This window comes from Capsicum annuum, chromosome 10, assembly GCF_002878395.1.
Source record: "Capsicum annuum cultivar UCD-10X-F1 chromosome 10, UCD10Xv1.1, whole genome shotgun sequence".
Lineage (NCBI taxonomy): Eukaryota > Viridiplantae > Streptophyta > Magnoliopsida > Solanales > Solanaceae > Capsicum > Capsicum annuum.
In genome coordinates, this window is record NC_061120.1 from 41,489,452 (window position 1) to 41,506,383 (window position 16,932).

Here is a 16,932-nt window from a genome sequence, read left to right on the forward strand (position 1 = left end):
ACACGTTTTCTAAAAATCCTAAAAAGTCTCCTTATGAGACAAGAATTAGTGCCATAGCCTAAAAAGCTAAAAGGCTAAAAAGGCTACAAGAATTAGTGCTATAGCCTTAAAAAAGTCAAAAAGGCTAAAAAAAGGCTAAAATCTATACAACAATTTTACGTAAAAGTTAATATCTTGTCTTCTATTGTTACTCCGTTGATATCTTCTCGTTGTCGTATCTGCTGCTTTTCCATATCTCCATTATTGCTTCTTATCTTATCTTCCAGCTGGCATGCTTATCTTCTTGATTCTTTTATTCTAGGTGGACTTCTGAAATAATATTATCTTCTCCGTTACATCTTGAACATTGATGGTCTGGATATTTGTATCCAATTATCTTATAATATCTTGTCAATAATCCGTCTGAAATAAATTCTTTCTTAATTGCTCTTGCAGTAGATTGTTTTTTTGGGTTAAGTAATATCATTATCCATTGCCTAACATCTTCCATATCTGTTTGTCATAGTTCTTTTGAATTTGAATAAATCATCTGATGGTCTCTTGAATAATAGCTCCATATTGGGTTTCCATTGGTATAGTTATTTGCTAATTCTTGAATAATCATAGCTAGTCCAATGAGTCGTTTATTTGCGTAGAAATCAGATATCTCAATTCTGGGTATCTCTGGCTGCTGCGTAATATCTTTCGGTATAATCATATCTCTGGTTAATCCTATTTTTACAACTTGTATAACTGACTTTATTTCGTCGTATAATATCTCTGCTGGTGCAATATAACACTTTATATAAAATAGAATTCCTTTTGTTATCCTTTTATAGGTGGTGAATATTTTATGTAATTCTTCCATAGCTGTTAGTTCTTCTCCGTCTTGGGTGTATATGGTATTTAATAATCCATAGTCAAAACAAGTTTCACTAGGCTTGGGTTGGTTTTGGGTAGTGCAATTAGCTTGTTGTAACCTTGTAATTTTTGGGTTATATAATTTGTGTTTGGTTCTTTGATATTTGTAGCTCTGGGGTTAAGGTTTAGGAAAGTTTGTACTCTGTAGATATTTTCTATGTATTTTTGGGCTGTATAGTTGTAAACTTTTTTATCTTGGTTCAGACTATCTCGGTATATGGTAATTTGTGGAGGTATGAACAAGGGGTCTTTTTGTGTTTTTGGTATAAATGGTTTCTCAAATATCTTATTCATATTCATGTTCTGATATCTTTGTCTACTAACTCCTCTGCTTGTACCTGCAGAAGTAGATTGATAAACGTTATGGGTTTTATGGAGTGTCCCATCGTCTCCTTCTAGCTCTGAAACTTTAATGTCTTCCGATCGATATAGCTCTGCACACTGCTGAGTTAGCTGATTTGTAGCTATAGATTTCAGTTTATCTTAATTAGTCTTTAACTTTTCTATCTCATTACCCATACTGTCCACTTTCATTGAAAGTATAGTTAGGGTGTTGAGTATTTTTTCTAGAGTATCTGCTTCTATTATATTAGTCTATGTATCTTTGTCTTGATATGTAATCTGCAATAACATTTTTGTTAGTACTAATTACTTCAATTATAAATGTGAAATTTAATATATTCAAGACTAGTCTCCGAATCAGTTTTGTTGTAACTGAATTTTGTATTTTCTTTGTTAACCACCAGTGTATTATCTGTTTGTACAATAAATTTGTTATATACAATATATGGCTCAAATGCTAACAAACATTTATATAATGAACATAATTCTTTCCTATTTATTTCCCATTTTATTTCTGTTTCATTGAACGTACCTTAGTAGTATCTACAATGGTGTTCCAATTTTTCTGCTTCATATCGGTATTTAAGTACTCGTCCATAACTACATTCACTAGCATCTGCTTCTACTATATATATAAATTTTCTATTTTCATCTGGAAATTGTAGTTTTGGTAATTCTTTACAAAGTAATTTTATTTTCTGAACTTGTTTTTTATCTTCTTCATTATAGTTATATTCTACATCCTTTTTTAATTTTTTCTGTAGTGGTTTTAAAGTTTCTGCTAATTTTGAAATATATTCTCTTACTTGGTTTACTAATCCTAAAAATGATTATAATTTCGTTTTTATATCTAATTCTTCTTTCGAATTTATTATTTTTTGTACTATATGTTGTTGCATTTTTACTCCACTCTTATCTATTTGTATTCCTAAAAATTCTATCTGATTTTTCATAATTTTAGCTTTCTTTTCGCTTAGACTTATTCCCGATTTCTCTATTATATCTGTAAAGTGTCCTAATAATTTTAAATGTTCTTCTTTAGTTTTTGTATATAATAATATATCATCTATGTATACTATACAATTAGATAATTGTTTAAAATAACTATCCATAAAATGTTGATATCTACCTGGTGCATTTTTATATCCAAATGGTAATACGTTCCATTCATAAAATCCTTGTGGTACCATAAATGCGGTTAATTCTTTAGATTCTTCTTCTAACTTTAAATGGTAAAATCTTGATTTACAATCCAATTTGCTAAAATAATTATATCTCTGTATTTGCCTTATTTTTAATATCTTATCTGGTATTGGATAATTATATGTCATAGTTTTTGCATTTAAATTTCTATAGTCAATAACCATACTACTTTTTCCTCTTTTTTGTTCACTATGTTTATTTATTATAAATGATGGACTATTACGTTTACTATTACTTTTTTTTTATATATTGTTTTTCTAATAATTCATCTATATGCATTTTAAATTCTTTTAAATCGTCAAAATTATATTTTAATGGTTTCTGGGTTGTTATGCTATTTTTATCTATTAATTCAATTTTTATAGTAGTTTTATGTTTTCTCCATCCTTTTAATGGATCTTCACTATATAATTGTTCTAATTTTTTCTTAATTATTTCTATCTTATTTATTGAAAATATAGTTATTTCTGTTTTATTTATCGAAAATACTACTAATTCTATTGTATCTTCTGTATCTTTTATATTTTCTAATTTTTGTGTAATTTTTTCACTTCCTTTTATCCAATCAGTTTTCTTTCTTATTTTATTATTAAATCTTTTTGCTCTCACTTTCTGTTTACATGGTGTTGTAAACCACCAGTCTGTTCTAGTTATTATATGTGAGTATAATTTATCTAAAAATATCATTCTTAAAAGTATATGTTTTGATGTTAGTACATAATTATAAATTTCTTCTATTGTTAATATCTTATTCAATACTTGTATTTTTACATTCCTAGCTTTACAAGTAATTAAGCTTCCTTCATTATTAAATCCTTTAACTATTATTGGTGTTTTTAATTTATCCCATTTACTTTCTGGTAAGCAATTATATCTACATAAATTAGCTTCTGCTCCTGTATCTATCATAGGCGTATAATATCTACTGTAATATCCTTCTACTACTACCTTCATTAATACATATAGTTTCATTTTATGTTAAGGCTCTTCTTAAGAATAATTTCTCCCTGTTATATGTTAAGGTTAATTGTGTATGTTCTATATTATATGGTTTATTTGTTCTAGCCATTTTATTCCTAATATTATATCTACTTTTTACATTTCTTCCTTTACTTCAAATTCTATTTTTATTTTTCTAATTCCTATTATTATTTCTTTTTCTGCTATAGTTTTACTATTTATTAAACTTCTTGGTAGATCTGGGCACATATCATTATCAGTTTTTATTTCTTCATTTTTTACTAGATATTTTGCTATATAATTTTCTTCTTGTCCTGTATTTAAGAGTATTAAATATTCTTTTTCATTTATTTTTCCTATTATGTAATATTGGTTTAAATTACTTGTTGAATTTATCATAATTTGTTCTTTTTTATGAGCTTGATGATTCTATTTTTTCATCCGCTATTCTTTTTGTTGTACTTATTCTATTATTTATTATTTCTAAATTTTCTTCTATATCTATGTCTCTATAGCTATAATCATTATAATCTATTGTTTTTACAATTTGTTCGAATTGACTTTCTATTCATATTTTGTTAATCTTATTTTTTCCTGTTATTTTATGTTTTGTCGTTAATACATATAAATTTTTGCATCTTGCTGTAAATATTTTACTTCCTGGGGTTAATTCTATTCCTGATATTTTCCAATATAATACTAGTGATTTATCTATATTTTTATCTGTTACCGCTACTGAATAATTTGCACTTATTATAAATTTGAATTTTTGGTATATTAGATTTCCTTTTACGACAGTTATTATGCTTTTTTCTATAGGTTTTATAATTCTATCATCTGCTAAATATAATTCTATTGGTGTATCTATTCCTTCTCTGAAACATGCTTTTATTAATATCTCTGTACCTCCAAGGTGTACATATTTTACTGGGTCTCCTTTACTTTTTATATCATTTATCTCTTTATTAATTATTCTTTTTGTTACTAGTGGTATACTAGTTTTGCCTTTTGCATATCTACAGTCTATTACATGTTCCTTTTGGCATACTACATAATATTCGTCCTTTTTCCTAGTAAAAATATTTTTTATTGTTGGTATTTTAAATATTTTTTCTACACTTAAATCTAATTCTTTCCCTTTTATTTCATCAAATATGTTACTTTCAAATATTATTTTTTGTTCTGTTCCTTCATCATTTAAATATTCTTCCTTTGTTATTATTTTTATATCCTCTTCAGTCATTTGATTCATCTATTTCACTATCTATTTCATTATCTGTTTCGTTTTCTGAAATTTCATAAATACTATCCTCACTTTCTAATTCATAATCTATATAGTCTATCTGCATATATTCTGTATTATCTATTTTTATTTCTGATATTTGTTTATTTTTTGGATTTTTGGGTAATTTACAATCTCTAGCTAAATGTCCTAATTTTCCACAATTATAACAAGTACATTCTTTTATAGATTTCTTTTTTGTATATGGTCTTTTGTATTTATAATTTTTTACATAATATCTTTTTCTTGATTTCTTGTATTTATATTTTGATTTTTTATATTTCTTATATTTCTTATGTCTTTTTCTTTTCTTATAATATCTTTCTTCACATCCAAATTGGGGTGTTATTTTATTTTTGCAACATGCTAAATTTCTTATCAATGTTTTTTCCATTTTTAATTCTTCTCTATATTTTTCACATAAGTTTCTATACCATTGTTGTAAAAATTTTATTCTTGCTCCTAAAGTATCTACTATTTTTGCTTCTTCCCAATTTTTATTATCTTTGAACTAAATGGTTCGGGTAATTTATTAAAATATAATTTTCTTATTTCTTTACTTTCTTCTATATTATATGCTCCTTTATAATAATATTCTTTAAATGCGCAAGTATATTCATCTATATAACACATATTACATATTGCTAATTTTAACATTAAATTCCTATTTGTATCTTTCTCTTTATCTTGTTCTTCTTCTATTGTTGTCATACTACCAAATTTATCTTTTATAGCTGTTTCATATTTTTTTAATAATTCTATAGGTGTTAGTTTAGTTGTTGTTGATGATGTTCCTTCTATAGGTTTATTAGTTCTTAATACCTTCTTGCTATTTTCAGTTAAATTTGAAAACCATAATTTCACTGTTCCTATTAGTGTTCTTTCTATATATTCTGGTGCATCTGTTATGTTTATATTATTATCTAATAATTTTTTTTGTCATATATCCTATCCATAATTGTATTGTTTTTCCTGTATCTATTACACAGTTTAGGTCTAAAAAGTTATAATTTTTATTAACTATTTGTTTTGGTGTCCATTTGTCATATTCATTATATTTTTTAAACTTATTCTTATAATATGTAGGTTTTCTTATTTTTGATGTTCTAGGTATTATATTTTCATCTTCTTTTTTATCAAGAGTATTTATTTCTGTGTTGATATTTTCTAAGTTTTCTTCATTAATTACTTCTTGTTTTTTGTTGATTTCTATTTTTTTTGTATTTATTAATATTTCTGTATATGTTTTACTATCTTCTGAATCATAATTATTTTTCTCTTCAACATCTATATTATTTATTTCTAATTTTTCTTTAAATTATTTTATCTCGTTTAGTAATTTTTGTTCTTTATCTTTTTCTTCCTTTTCCTTTTGTCTTTGTTCATACAAATCTTTTAACATTTGTAGTTTTTTTTCTAATTCAGCAATCATACTATTTTTAGTTTCTTCTATTTTTCGTATTTCTTCTGTAGTTTGTTGTTTAATTTTTTCTATTTCCTTTTTCCTATCTATTTCTTCATTTTCTCTTTCTGTTCTTACCATTGCTGTCAATTTATCTTCTAATTTTAATTCTTCTTTTTCTAACATTAGATATAAATGTTCACCTATTTTCTTATATCTACTTCCTAGATTAGAAAATACTATTTTTATTTTTTATCCTTCGTGATTTTCATATATTTTTTCATCTATTATAAATTCTTTTTTGTTCATTTTATTGTAAATAGTTCATGTTGATATATATATTCTAAATTGTCTATTTGTGATTCTAATTTTGATATTTTATCTTTTTGTGTATTTATTGAGATTTCACTAACTCCGGCAAATATATTATAATGTAGTCTTTCTATTCTTATTTTTAATTCTTTACGTTTTTCAGAAATAATTTGTTTTGTATTTTTGTACTTTATTCATTCAAACCATATTTATTATATCTTGGTGGGTATTTAAATCTAATTTTATCATAATTATGTGGTATGTGTCTCATTCTTCTAGTTTTTAAATGGATTATTAATTTTGCTTTAATACTAGATATTAAGGTAATTAGGTAGACTAATCTTTGTGGGTTTTCTTTTATTTTATTTAGACTTATATATTCTGAATAATTACTAATTAATGATTCTTTAATTTTTCTAAAAGCTTCTCTGTTTTTAAATGGTCTTCTCATAATTAATTCAATCGAATCTAAGTTCAAACATAAATTCAAACATATATACCACTGCTGTATGTTTTAAATAATTGGGCTCTGTACGTTGGCAGGAGCAATCCAGATCCAAGAAGCTATGATTCTTGCTGTTTGATGGATTTGCTGTCAAACTCAATTCTTCAGTTAGCTGCGGAGGTTGCTTATATGTTCCTTAAACATACATCCATTTTTGTTTTTCCCTACCAAAAATTTTTTATTGTTCAAAAAGTTCTCTTTCCAACTAAACTATTTGCTTAATTAACATAAAGAAATTTCCTTGGAAAAAAGTTTCGGAGAAAATGACTTCCCTTATTTATGGGAGGAAGTCATTGACCTTAAAACAATCTTAATTGTTAACTTCATATTACTTGCTCTAACTAACACTTAAACGTTAGTATTAATCTTAAGCACCCAAAAAAAACTCTATTTGATAATATTATTGTAAAACTTTTATCTTTATTTCTTGAGATAATACATAAATAAGACCCTAAACTTGATACCAAACTATAACTTTGACCTTAAACTTTGACAGTGCACAAATATGACCTTTAACTATTCAAAACTGCACAAATATGACCTCCGATCCTACGTGGCAAAATATGTGTTCAATACGCAAAACTGGGCGCGTCCAATTTAAAATCTAAAGGCATAGTACCTGAATATGACCCTAAACTTAACAGTGCATAAATATGATCTTTAACTATTCAAAACTGCACAGATATGACCTTTAAATGACTTTTCACTATTATTTTTTCATTATTTTCGGCTCAAAGATGAAAATGACATCTAATTTCTTTTGTCATTCAGAAAAAGAACAATTTTGAAGATTTATTAATTAGGTTGGTCAGCCTCATACGAAAAAATCGTGCGGATATGTATATATATTATAAAGAAGAGGGCGAATCTAAGTCATCTAATATATCTAAATATAATTTATTTAAATATTAAATTAAAGATGAAATTATACTAATAATAAAAAAAATTATAGTTTTACGTTTGTAAATTAACATTATTAAGGTAACAGTAGTAGTATATTAACTTAACATTATCAAATTAACGTTATTAAAATGTTATTAAATTAACCTTACTAAAACATTATTAAATAAATGCAGGGGCAGACCTACGTGGTTTCCATGGGGTTCAACCGAATGCCCTCGGTAAAAAAATTACGTTGTATATATAAAGTAGAAAATCTATATTTATGTACGTATATTATTGTTGAACCACATGAAACAAGACACTTAGATAACCCAGTGGTGTTATTTGCTCTTCTTGGGCACTTCCTTTTGTTCAACCTACTGTGCGGGTTTGATCCCTGCTAGTGACTGTTTTTTTTAATAAAAAAAAGTTAGGTGCTAATGCTATAGAAATAAATAAATAAATAATAATAATAATTAAAAAAAAATGACGCCGTTTTAACAAAAAAAGAAAAACTTTGACAGTGCACAAATATGACCTTTAACTATTCAAAACTGCACAAATATGACCTCCCTCCAAGTCAGTCCTTTTAACGACGTGGCACCGTGTGATTGGATTATATTTCCACGTAGGCGTGAGTGAAACTCACGGATAGGGTTGCAAAATCGGAGGTCATATTTGTTCAGGTTTTGAATAGTTAAAGGTCCTATTTGTGCACTATCAAAATTTAAGGTCAAAGTTATAATTTGATGTTAAGTTTAGAGTTATATTTATGTATTATCTCTTATTTCTTTGTAAAATACTTTCCACTCACCAAATGAACACCAAATTACATTTATCACCAAAATATTTTCCCGAAAAATAACATATGTTGTACCAAATATATATCGATGTTAAGGTTAATATGTAAAGTTTAACATTTCTTTTGTTTAAATGGAAGCAGGGCAAGATTAACAAGGATGAAATTGTTTCATTTAACATGCCTTCTTATACAACATATGAAGAAGATATAAAGAAGATCATACAAATGGAAGGATCATTTAATCTTGAAAGACTTGAAACATTTGAGAGCGATATGGTTGCCATTGAGAAACCTAATGGCAAACATTTTGAAGATAGTGCCAAGTTAGTAGTTAAGACTATAAGAGCTGTTACTGAGGTTATGTTGGCTTCTCATTTTGGGAACTCCATAATTGATTATCTATTCGATATATATATAATGCATGTCACAGAATATCTATCGATGGGCAACACGATAAAGTTCTGCAATATTAGTCTATGCTTACAAAAGAAATGAGAGTTGGCCGGTAGCATGTGTACAAAAAAATAGTTAAAAGTACTTGCGCGCTTGAAATCATGATTATTATTAAATAAATTACTGTGTCACAAATGCTGCGTGATTACAGATAAATCAGTCCTATAAATATCAAATAGTGCTTCGTTATTTTTAATTTGTTTGTCAATTACTTTTCGATACTCAAAATATATTTTAGTCACGATCCAAAATTCAAGGTCATGCACTATATTAACCGGTCAGTAGGTAAAGTCAACCCTTAAATCCAGTCAAATATAAAGTCAATACACGTTATTAAAAGTCAACTCTTAACAACAATCAAAAATAAAGTCGATACACGGTATTAAGACGCAAAATCCAAGCTTTCATAAATAGAATAGAAAAGTGGAAATAACCAAATACTCTCAAGATCTAGAGGCACAAATATAAGAGCATGAATCTAATAAATTAATACATCTGTTTAAAGTTATAATCATCCGATTCAGTGTAAGGCCAAAAAATATAAAGATAGAGGAAGTCAGGTATAGCTCTGAACGCCATGTAGCTCCAAAGCTACCGTATAATGCTACCTCAATAATATAATCATCGAGGTCTATTAACGCGTTGCTGTACCATTAAATAAAGGCACATTCAATGTTTTTTACTTAAGTTTTTAATGTTATTTTACATGTTTTCTGCATTTCTAATATTAAAAGGTTGCTTTATAGGTATTTTATGTCGAAATGACCAAAATAAGGAAAAGATAAGAAAATACCTAAAATTAGGCAAAAATACCTAAAATTAGGCAACTAATGAAATGTGGAATAAAAGTACAATTGTGGTTGGTGGCATGAAAAAAAAATCAGTCTTGGACATGCAAGATTTTTGAGATTGACCAAGTTATAGTGGAAAGTACAAATCGTACATCACATTCACAGTTTGCTAATCTGAGGAAGGAAACACTATGAAGATCAAGTACATAAGTGTATCACAAATCATAGATCATTTCACGTATTTTATGGATCATTTCACGATAGAGGTTCAGTAACCTTAAAGTAGATTCTACGTTAGAGCAAAAGAGGATTCACAAACCGCAAGCCTGTTTAATAGTCCGTGGATTATGCCGATGGTGAGTTTGATATTTTTCGGATTCTGAGTTTATGAGCCACTATAAGTACTTTTTGAAGGAATTTTTATAGGATGAAAAGAAATTTCATAGTTTCACATGAAGAACATTATTTCTCTCACTATTTACTCAGTTTTGTGAAGCCTAAAGAATAATCTTTAATTCTTTTCATCATTAATTCCAAGAAATCAATTATGTTTCCCCATCTACTTCTTATTGTTTTTCTTACATTATGAGTATCTCAATCCTCTTTTGATGTTGTAGATGCAATATGAGTGTAGTGTTTATAAGACTTTCGTGATTATATTATTTTTAGATAATAAGGATACAACCTATTTCTCGTTTTCTTTGTTGGTTGTAGTTGTAAATTCTAATCTATGTCATCATATTTTAATTTTTCTTGGAAACTCAAATCAGGATTTGGTAGAAATACTGACTGAGAAATTAACGTGCTAACCCTTGTTAAAACATCTGAGCTGACTTGGTAAGAACAAAAGCTGACTACACTGAAGAAGAAGTAAACTGTGTTTTTGTTATCGTATTGAAAGAGAAGAAGTTAGCTTCATTGATAAGCTAGAAGAGTTACATAATGTGATTACTATGCTTGGTATTTATAGACTCACATGAGTCACACATGATATTCTAGAACCTTCTAAGAACTACTCCTAACAACTTGTATAACTACTCAACTAACTAATTGCCTAGAGTAGCTAAATCAGTACTAAATCAGTAAAACAATAAAAACAGTGAAAACTATTTACTGCATCAGAAAACTAATGCTATCGTATATATTTTAACACTCCCCCTCAAGCTGAAGGGTGCAAAATGTTAAGCACACCAAGCTTGCCTAGAAGATGTGAGTGTTGGTCTTAAGTTATGCTCTTGGTAAGAATATCTGCAACTTGATGAGTGTGGGAACATATACAGTTTGCACAAGCCCTTCCTTGATCTTATCTCTTATAAAGTGTCAATCAATCTTAATATGTTCTGTCCTTTCATAAAAGATAGGGTGGACTGCTAGTTATATTGCAGACTTACTATCACTGAAGAGTGTGATAGGCTTATTGACAGGCATATCCAATTTTATAAATAATCCTGTCAACTATGTGATTTATGCTAGAGCTGAAGCCATGCTTCTATATTCTGCTTCAACTGAGCTTTTAGATATAGTATGTTACTTCTTGGACTTCCAGGATATCAATGATTTACCAAAATGCACCATATATCCTGTGACATACCTTCTTGTGTTTGGGCATGCTGCCCAGTCTGAGTTACACCATCACATAAGATCTGCAGTAGGCTGAGCCTTAAGCCAAACACCCCAGCCTACTATTCCTTTTAAGTATCTGATTACCCTATTAGCAGCTTCCAAATGAGACCTTTTAGGCTGTTGTGTAAATTGACTTAAGATCTGCACACCATAGCTAATATCAAGTCTAGTTATAGTTGCATACATCAACTTCCCAACCAATATTTGATAAGAAATAATGTCCCTGAGAACAACATCCCCTGTGGTACTTGTTGCTTTATCAAACTCAACTGAGGTTAACATGGCATTAACTTCTAATGGGGTAGGTGCAGGTTTAGCCCCAGCTAATCCAATCTCTGAAATGAGCTCTAAAATATACTTCATCTGATTCAATATGACCCCAGCTGCAAATTTTAACACTTCTATTCCCAAGAAATATTTGAGCTTTCCCAAATCTTTGAGCTTAAACTCCTGATGCAAGGTTGCTTTTGCTTTATTGATCATAGTAATGTTGTCACCAGTGATGGAAAAATCATCCACATATACCAAGATTACAACCATGCCTTCTTTCTTTTTTAATGTAAACAAAGAATAGTCATGTGTGCTTTGGGTGAATCCTGTATGAAGAAAAGCTACATTTAGCTTGATATTCCACTTTCTTGAAGCATCCTTAAGTCCACTTAAGGATTTGATCAATATGCAAACTTTGTTTTCTCTTCCTGCTTTAAAGCCTTATAGCATCTCCATATAAACTTTTTCATCCAGATGACCTTGAAGAAAGGCATTGTAGACATCAATCTGGTACATACACCACCCCTTGGAGACTACCAATGCAATGATACACCTGACTATAACCATCTTAGCCACATGAGAAAAAGTATCATGATAGTCCATCCCTTCTTGTTGGCTGTAGCCCTTGGCTACTAATCTTGCTTTAAATCTTTCCACTTCTCTATTAGATTTATATTTAACTTTATACACGATCCTATGATATTTTTGTCTTGAGGCATATCAACTACCTCCCAGGTATGATTATCTTTAAGTTCTTTGATCTCTAACTGCATGACTTCAATCCACTTTTCATCTTTGATAGCCTGGTTGTAAGTTTGAGGTTCAACCAGTGTTGACATGTTGGAAACAAAACACTGGTAACCTGCAGTAGTATTATCATAGGATATATAACTGGTTAAGGGGTATCTGCTCCCTTTCTTCTTTCCCGGTGAAGTATGATCCATCAACCAAGCAGGTTTCTTAGTTATTCTAGATGATATTTTTAGAGCATCAGTTATAGGTGATAATGATGTTGATGCAGCTACATCTAGTGACCTAGAAGGCACATCAATTAATGTATTTGCTGGAACATGTAACTAATGTAAATCCTCTTCTGATAACTTAGGAACCTAAATATGAGATTCTAATATCTCAGAGCAAGCTGCTTAAAGATCATCAATTTCATGATTTACTATACTTTAATTAATCTTAATAAAATCTTCAGATGATTCTAAAGTTGTTGCTTCTGCAAAAGGGAATTCATTCTCTCATAATAAAACATCTCTAGTAACAAATAGCTTGTTAGTGATGAAATCCATCAGCAACTAACCCATTTGAGTAGCAGAATACCCCATCAATACTGTAGTCTTTACTTTGTCTAAAAACTTATCAGCTTTTGCTACTATTGAAGCATAACATTTGCAACCAACAAATCTCAAATGTGTTAAGGATGGAACCTTCGAAAACAATATTTCATAAGGACTCTTACCTCCAATGGATGAAAATGGTAGTCTGTTAATAATATAAACTGCAACTTTAACAATTAGACCCCAGAATCTAATTGGCATTTGAGCTTGAAATCTATTAGCTCTAGCAATATTTAATAGTTGTCTATGTTCTCTTTCAACTACACCATTTTGCTATGATGTATAGGGATAACTGCTTTGATGTATTATGCCCAAAGACTGAAATAACTCTCTACACTTAGAGTTGAGGAATTCTATCCTATTATCAGATCTAATAACCTTTATCTTAGCATCAAACTGATTATGAATCATACTCAAAATATTCTCAACATCTATAATACATTTAGCTTTTAGTTGTAACAAATAAAGACAAGTATACCTGCTGTAATCATCCACAATAGTTAAGAAATAATGTTTCTTATCAAAAGTTAAAATTTTATAAGGCCCCAAAGATCCATGTGCACAATATCAAAACATTTTTCAGCTCTAGAACTACTTGTAGGAAACATCATTCTAGTTTGTTTAGCTAATGGACAAATATGACATCTATTTAAAGACTTTATGTCTTTTATGTGTCTCAACAAGTTTAGTGACTTCAGAGCTTGAGTAAAAGGATGTCCAAGTCTTCTATGCCACAGATTGCAATCTTGTATACTTACTTTTACAACCAGATTTTGACCATCTCTGTGCATCTCATCTACTCTACAAACATTCTTGAGGGTATATAAACCTTTTTTTTTCCTTACTAATACCATTCACGTTCCCACTGTGAAGGTCCTAAAATATACAAAAATTAGGATAGAATGACATAAAGCATGAGAGTTGTTTGGTTACTTTGGATATTAACAACAAGTTTAGCTTAAAATTAGACAAAAACAACACATCCCCCAGAACTTCATCTTTAAGGACTTTTCCATCTCCAATATGTGTTATGTTTCCCTTAGCACCAGTAGGAAGATTTACTTTATTCTGATTAGTGGTATCTATCTTATGAAATTGAGAAAAAAAATCTCTATGCGCTGCAACATAATGTGTGGCACCAAAATCTATTATCCAATCATGTAAAATAATATGACATACCAAGAAAGTTGCTATACCTGACATGTTAACCTATTTGAAATAATGCTTATCTTTGTTCAATAGGGCCACAATCTGCTTATACTCTGCGCCTTGGCCAAAATAACACTACTAATGTCTTTATATTTTTGATTTCTAGATAGAGTCGATTGCCCTGCATTATCAGTTGGATATTGTCCAATGAAATTATGGGAAGACAACTAATTATTAGTTTGACCAGGTAACTGATATCCTTGACCTCCATATCCACCAGATCTTCCATAAGCATGATTGTTGTTTCCTTCATATCTTCTTAAATTACCATTGTAACCTACCCTTATTTTCTACTTCCAATCATTAGGATAGCCTATTAATTTGTAGTAAGTTTCTTTAGTATGCCTAGTGAAGTGGCAATAGTCACAATTCGTCCCTTTGTGATTTTGTGATCTGTAACTACTTTTTGAGATTTTACTCACATGCATTGTAATTGGTTTTGTCTTTTCATTTGTGGTAGTTGCACAAGCCAATGTTAAATTTAAAATCATAGAATAGGCCTGATTAAGTATAGGTGTAACTCTCTTTAATAGAATTTGTCTCCTGCTTGATTATAGAAATCATTCAAGCCACTTAAAAACTGTATTAATCTTAATTCAGACAGGTAACCGGCATAGTCTTTAGACCTTGGACAAGAAGATGATGGTGCAGGAACTACTGCATCATATTCACTCCATAAGATCTTTAATTTTGTGAAATAAGTTGCTACTGAATCAGCTACTTGGGATAGTGTAACACCCCGATTCGCTGAACTGGAATGCTACACAGTGCTCATGACCCCGAGGGACCACAAGCTAATCCATGAATGATATCTGTACCTATATACTGCAAATCATGATATAATAATGCAGAATACATAGAACTATAAGGCCATAAGGGTCAACTGAATAAAACTATGTGGGTGAAAATACCCAAAATAACTCAATCTGAACGTAAATCCGATCATAAATCTGAAAGCCTCTAAACTATCTGAATAAGGAGTTGAAGAAACATGTCTCCAACTAACGTCGTAAAACTAAACTGAAGAAATAAATAAATGAATCAAATCATATTGTCCTCGAATTAATGGGGACTCACTGTGTCTCTGTGACTGGAATGCTTCCGCTACTGCTGGGCTGGAGCTCGTGTCTTAGAACCTACGGTGTAACAAGAAAAGAAAGCACCATAACGGAAATACGTCAGTACAACTGGAGTACAAAGTATACGAGGAAGGTAGGATGAACATAAAGGGTTTCATGCATGAACAACACTGACTGACTAATATGAACGTGGGAGTGCAAACACATATATATAGAAACTGGGACAGTGAATACATGATAGCATGACCTGTAAGCTAATACATGGTTTACTAATAACTATCATGACTGATACTGAAACTGATAACATGGACGACTGTATCTAATAGTCCTGTATATATTGAAATCTGAAGAACGCCCTGAGTTTTTTTACTAAGACTGATACTGAAACTGTGGGAAATAATGTTTAACCAACATGTCCCATGTATGCTGTTATGGCTAAGCTGGGGTCCAATCTCTGCCCCGACTGGAGGGGTGTCAATACCGTGCCACGGGTAAGGACACCCTATGAGTGACCCTTATCTGGCGGGTACTCAATGAGAATGGTGGGAACCCTAAACTGACGGGTTAATCCACCTCATCAACCCTAATCTGACGGGTTAAGATGTCTCAACCTACACTCGATATGTAGTTTTGGAACACAAAGATGACTACTAAGAATCACACCATGAATTGGCGGGTGAATTCCCATCCTTGGGTTTACTTAGTGCTATCCTCTACTCCTATCTGGAGGGACTGGACATGAATAACTGACTGTGCATAACTTTATCTTACTAAATTCCGTTAACTGGCGGAATGTTACTGATATCTGACAACTAACTAAGATCATGAGGTTTTCCTGAGTCACATGACTGACTAAAGTCTATAGAATCATAGCTTGTGTTCGGATATCGTGAAACATGACATGGCTTTAGGCACACAACTATAGTTTTTGGATACAAGTACCCCCAGGACTCGATGGAAGGAAACTGACACACATGACTGACTTGATCATAAGAGTGAGTCCATAATTTATAATATCATAAGTAGGGATCTCATACTAAGCATGGTTATCAACAATGTATTGAATGGAAAGGATTTCATATCACATGGAAGTACTTGCACAATCTTAATATCATGTTCATTGCATAATCATATTGGCAACACATACCAATAGCATGGAAGTTCATGTGGATTGCATGGTCATCATACATCTTGTTCATAAGTAGGATTTGCAAGTAAACATAGCATAATCTCATAAGAATAGTTCATGAGTATTCCAACAACATTTACAAGGCACATTATCAACATAGAAGTCATTGGAACGTAAGGGCATATCATGAATCCTTCACTTAGTCACAATTTAGCTATATTGCATGATTTCTAGTTTCTTAGGCATTTTATCAAACACCTTAAATGCACATCTTAAGCATAGGTGAAATCATCAAATTATACATCATGAACAACCAAATTTACATGTTTCCAACTTATATGATATCATGAAATTCAAAAAAACATATAAAGATTCCATCTTGGGAATCACCCAATATTAACAACATGATCATCAACACCCAACAATATAGAAATCATACTTT

The 16,932-nt window shown here is 30.1% G+C and overlaps 2 protein-coding genes across 2 annotated transcripts in view; one reads left to right on the plus strand and one right to left on the minus strand.

Moving 5' to 3' along the window:
- The window catches only part of LOC124887719 (benzoate carboxyl methyltransferase-like), a 62,261-nt gene extending 53,176 nt beyond the window's left edge, over nucleotides 1-9,085 (plus strand). Inside the window, exons 2-3 of the mRNA XM_047397631.1 lie at nucleotides 6,924-7,026; nucleotides 8,732-9,085. Coding sequence (XP_047253587.1) covers nucleotides 6,924-7,026; nucleotides 8,732-9,085 — 457 coding nt within the window. The remainder of the gene's footprint in view (nucleotides 1-6,923; nucleotides 7,027-8,731) is intronic.
- A 2,381-nt stretch (nucleotides 9,086-11,466) lies between these two features.
- On the minus strand, nucleotides 11,467-11,997 carry LOC124887720 (uncharacterized mitochondrial protein AtMg00810-like). The gene has a single exon (XM_047397632.1). The coding sequence runs from the start codon at nucleotides 11,995-11,997 to the stop codon at nucleotides 11,467-11,469; it is 531 nt and encodes a 176-aa protein (XP_047253588.1).
- Nucleotides 11,998-16,932: the final 4,935 nt, after the last annotated feature.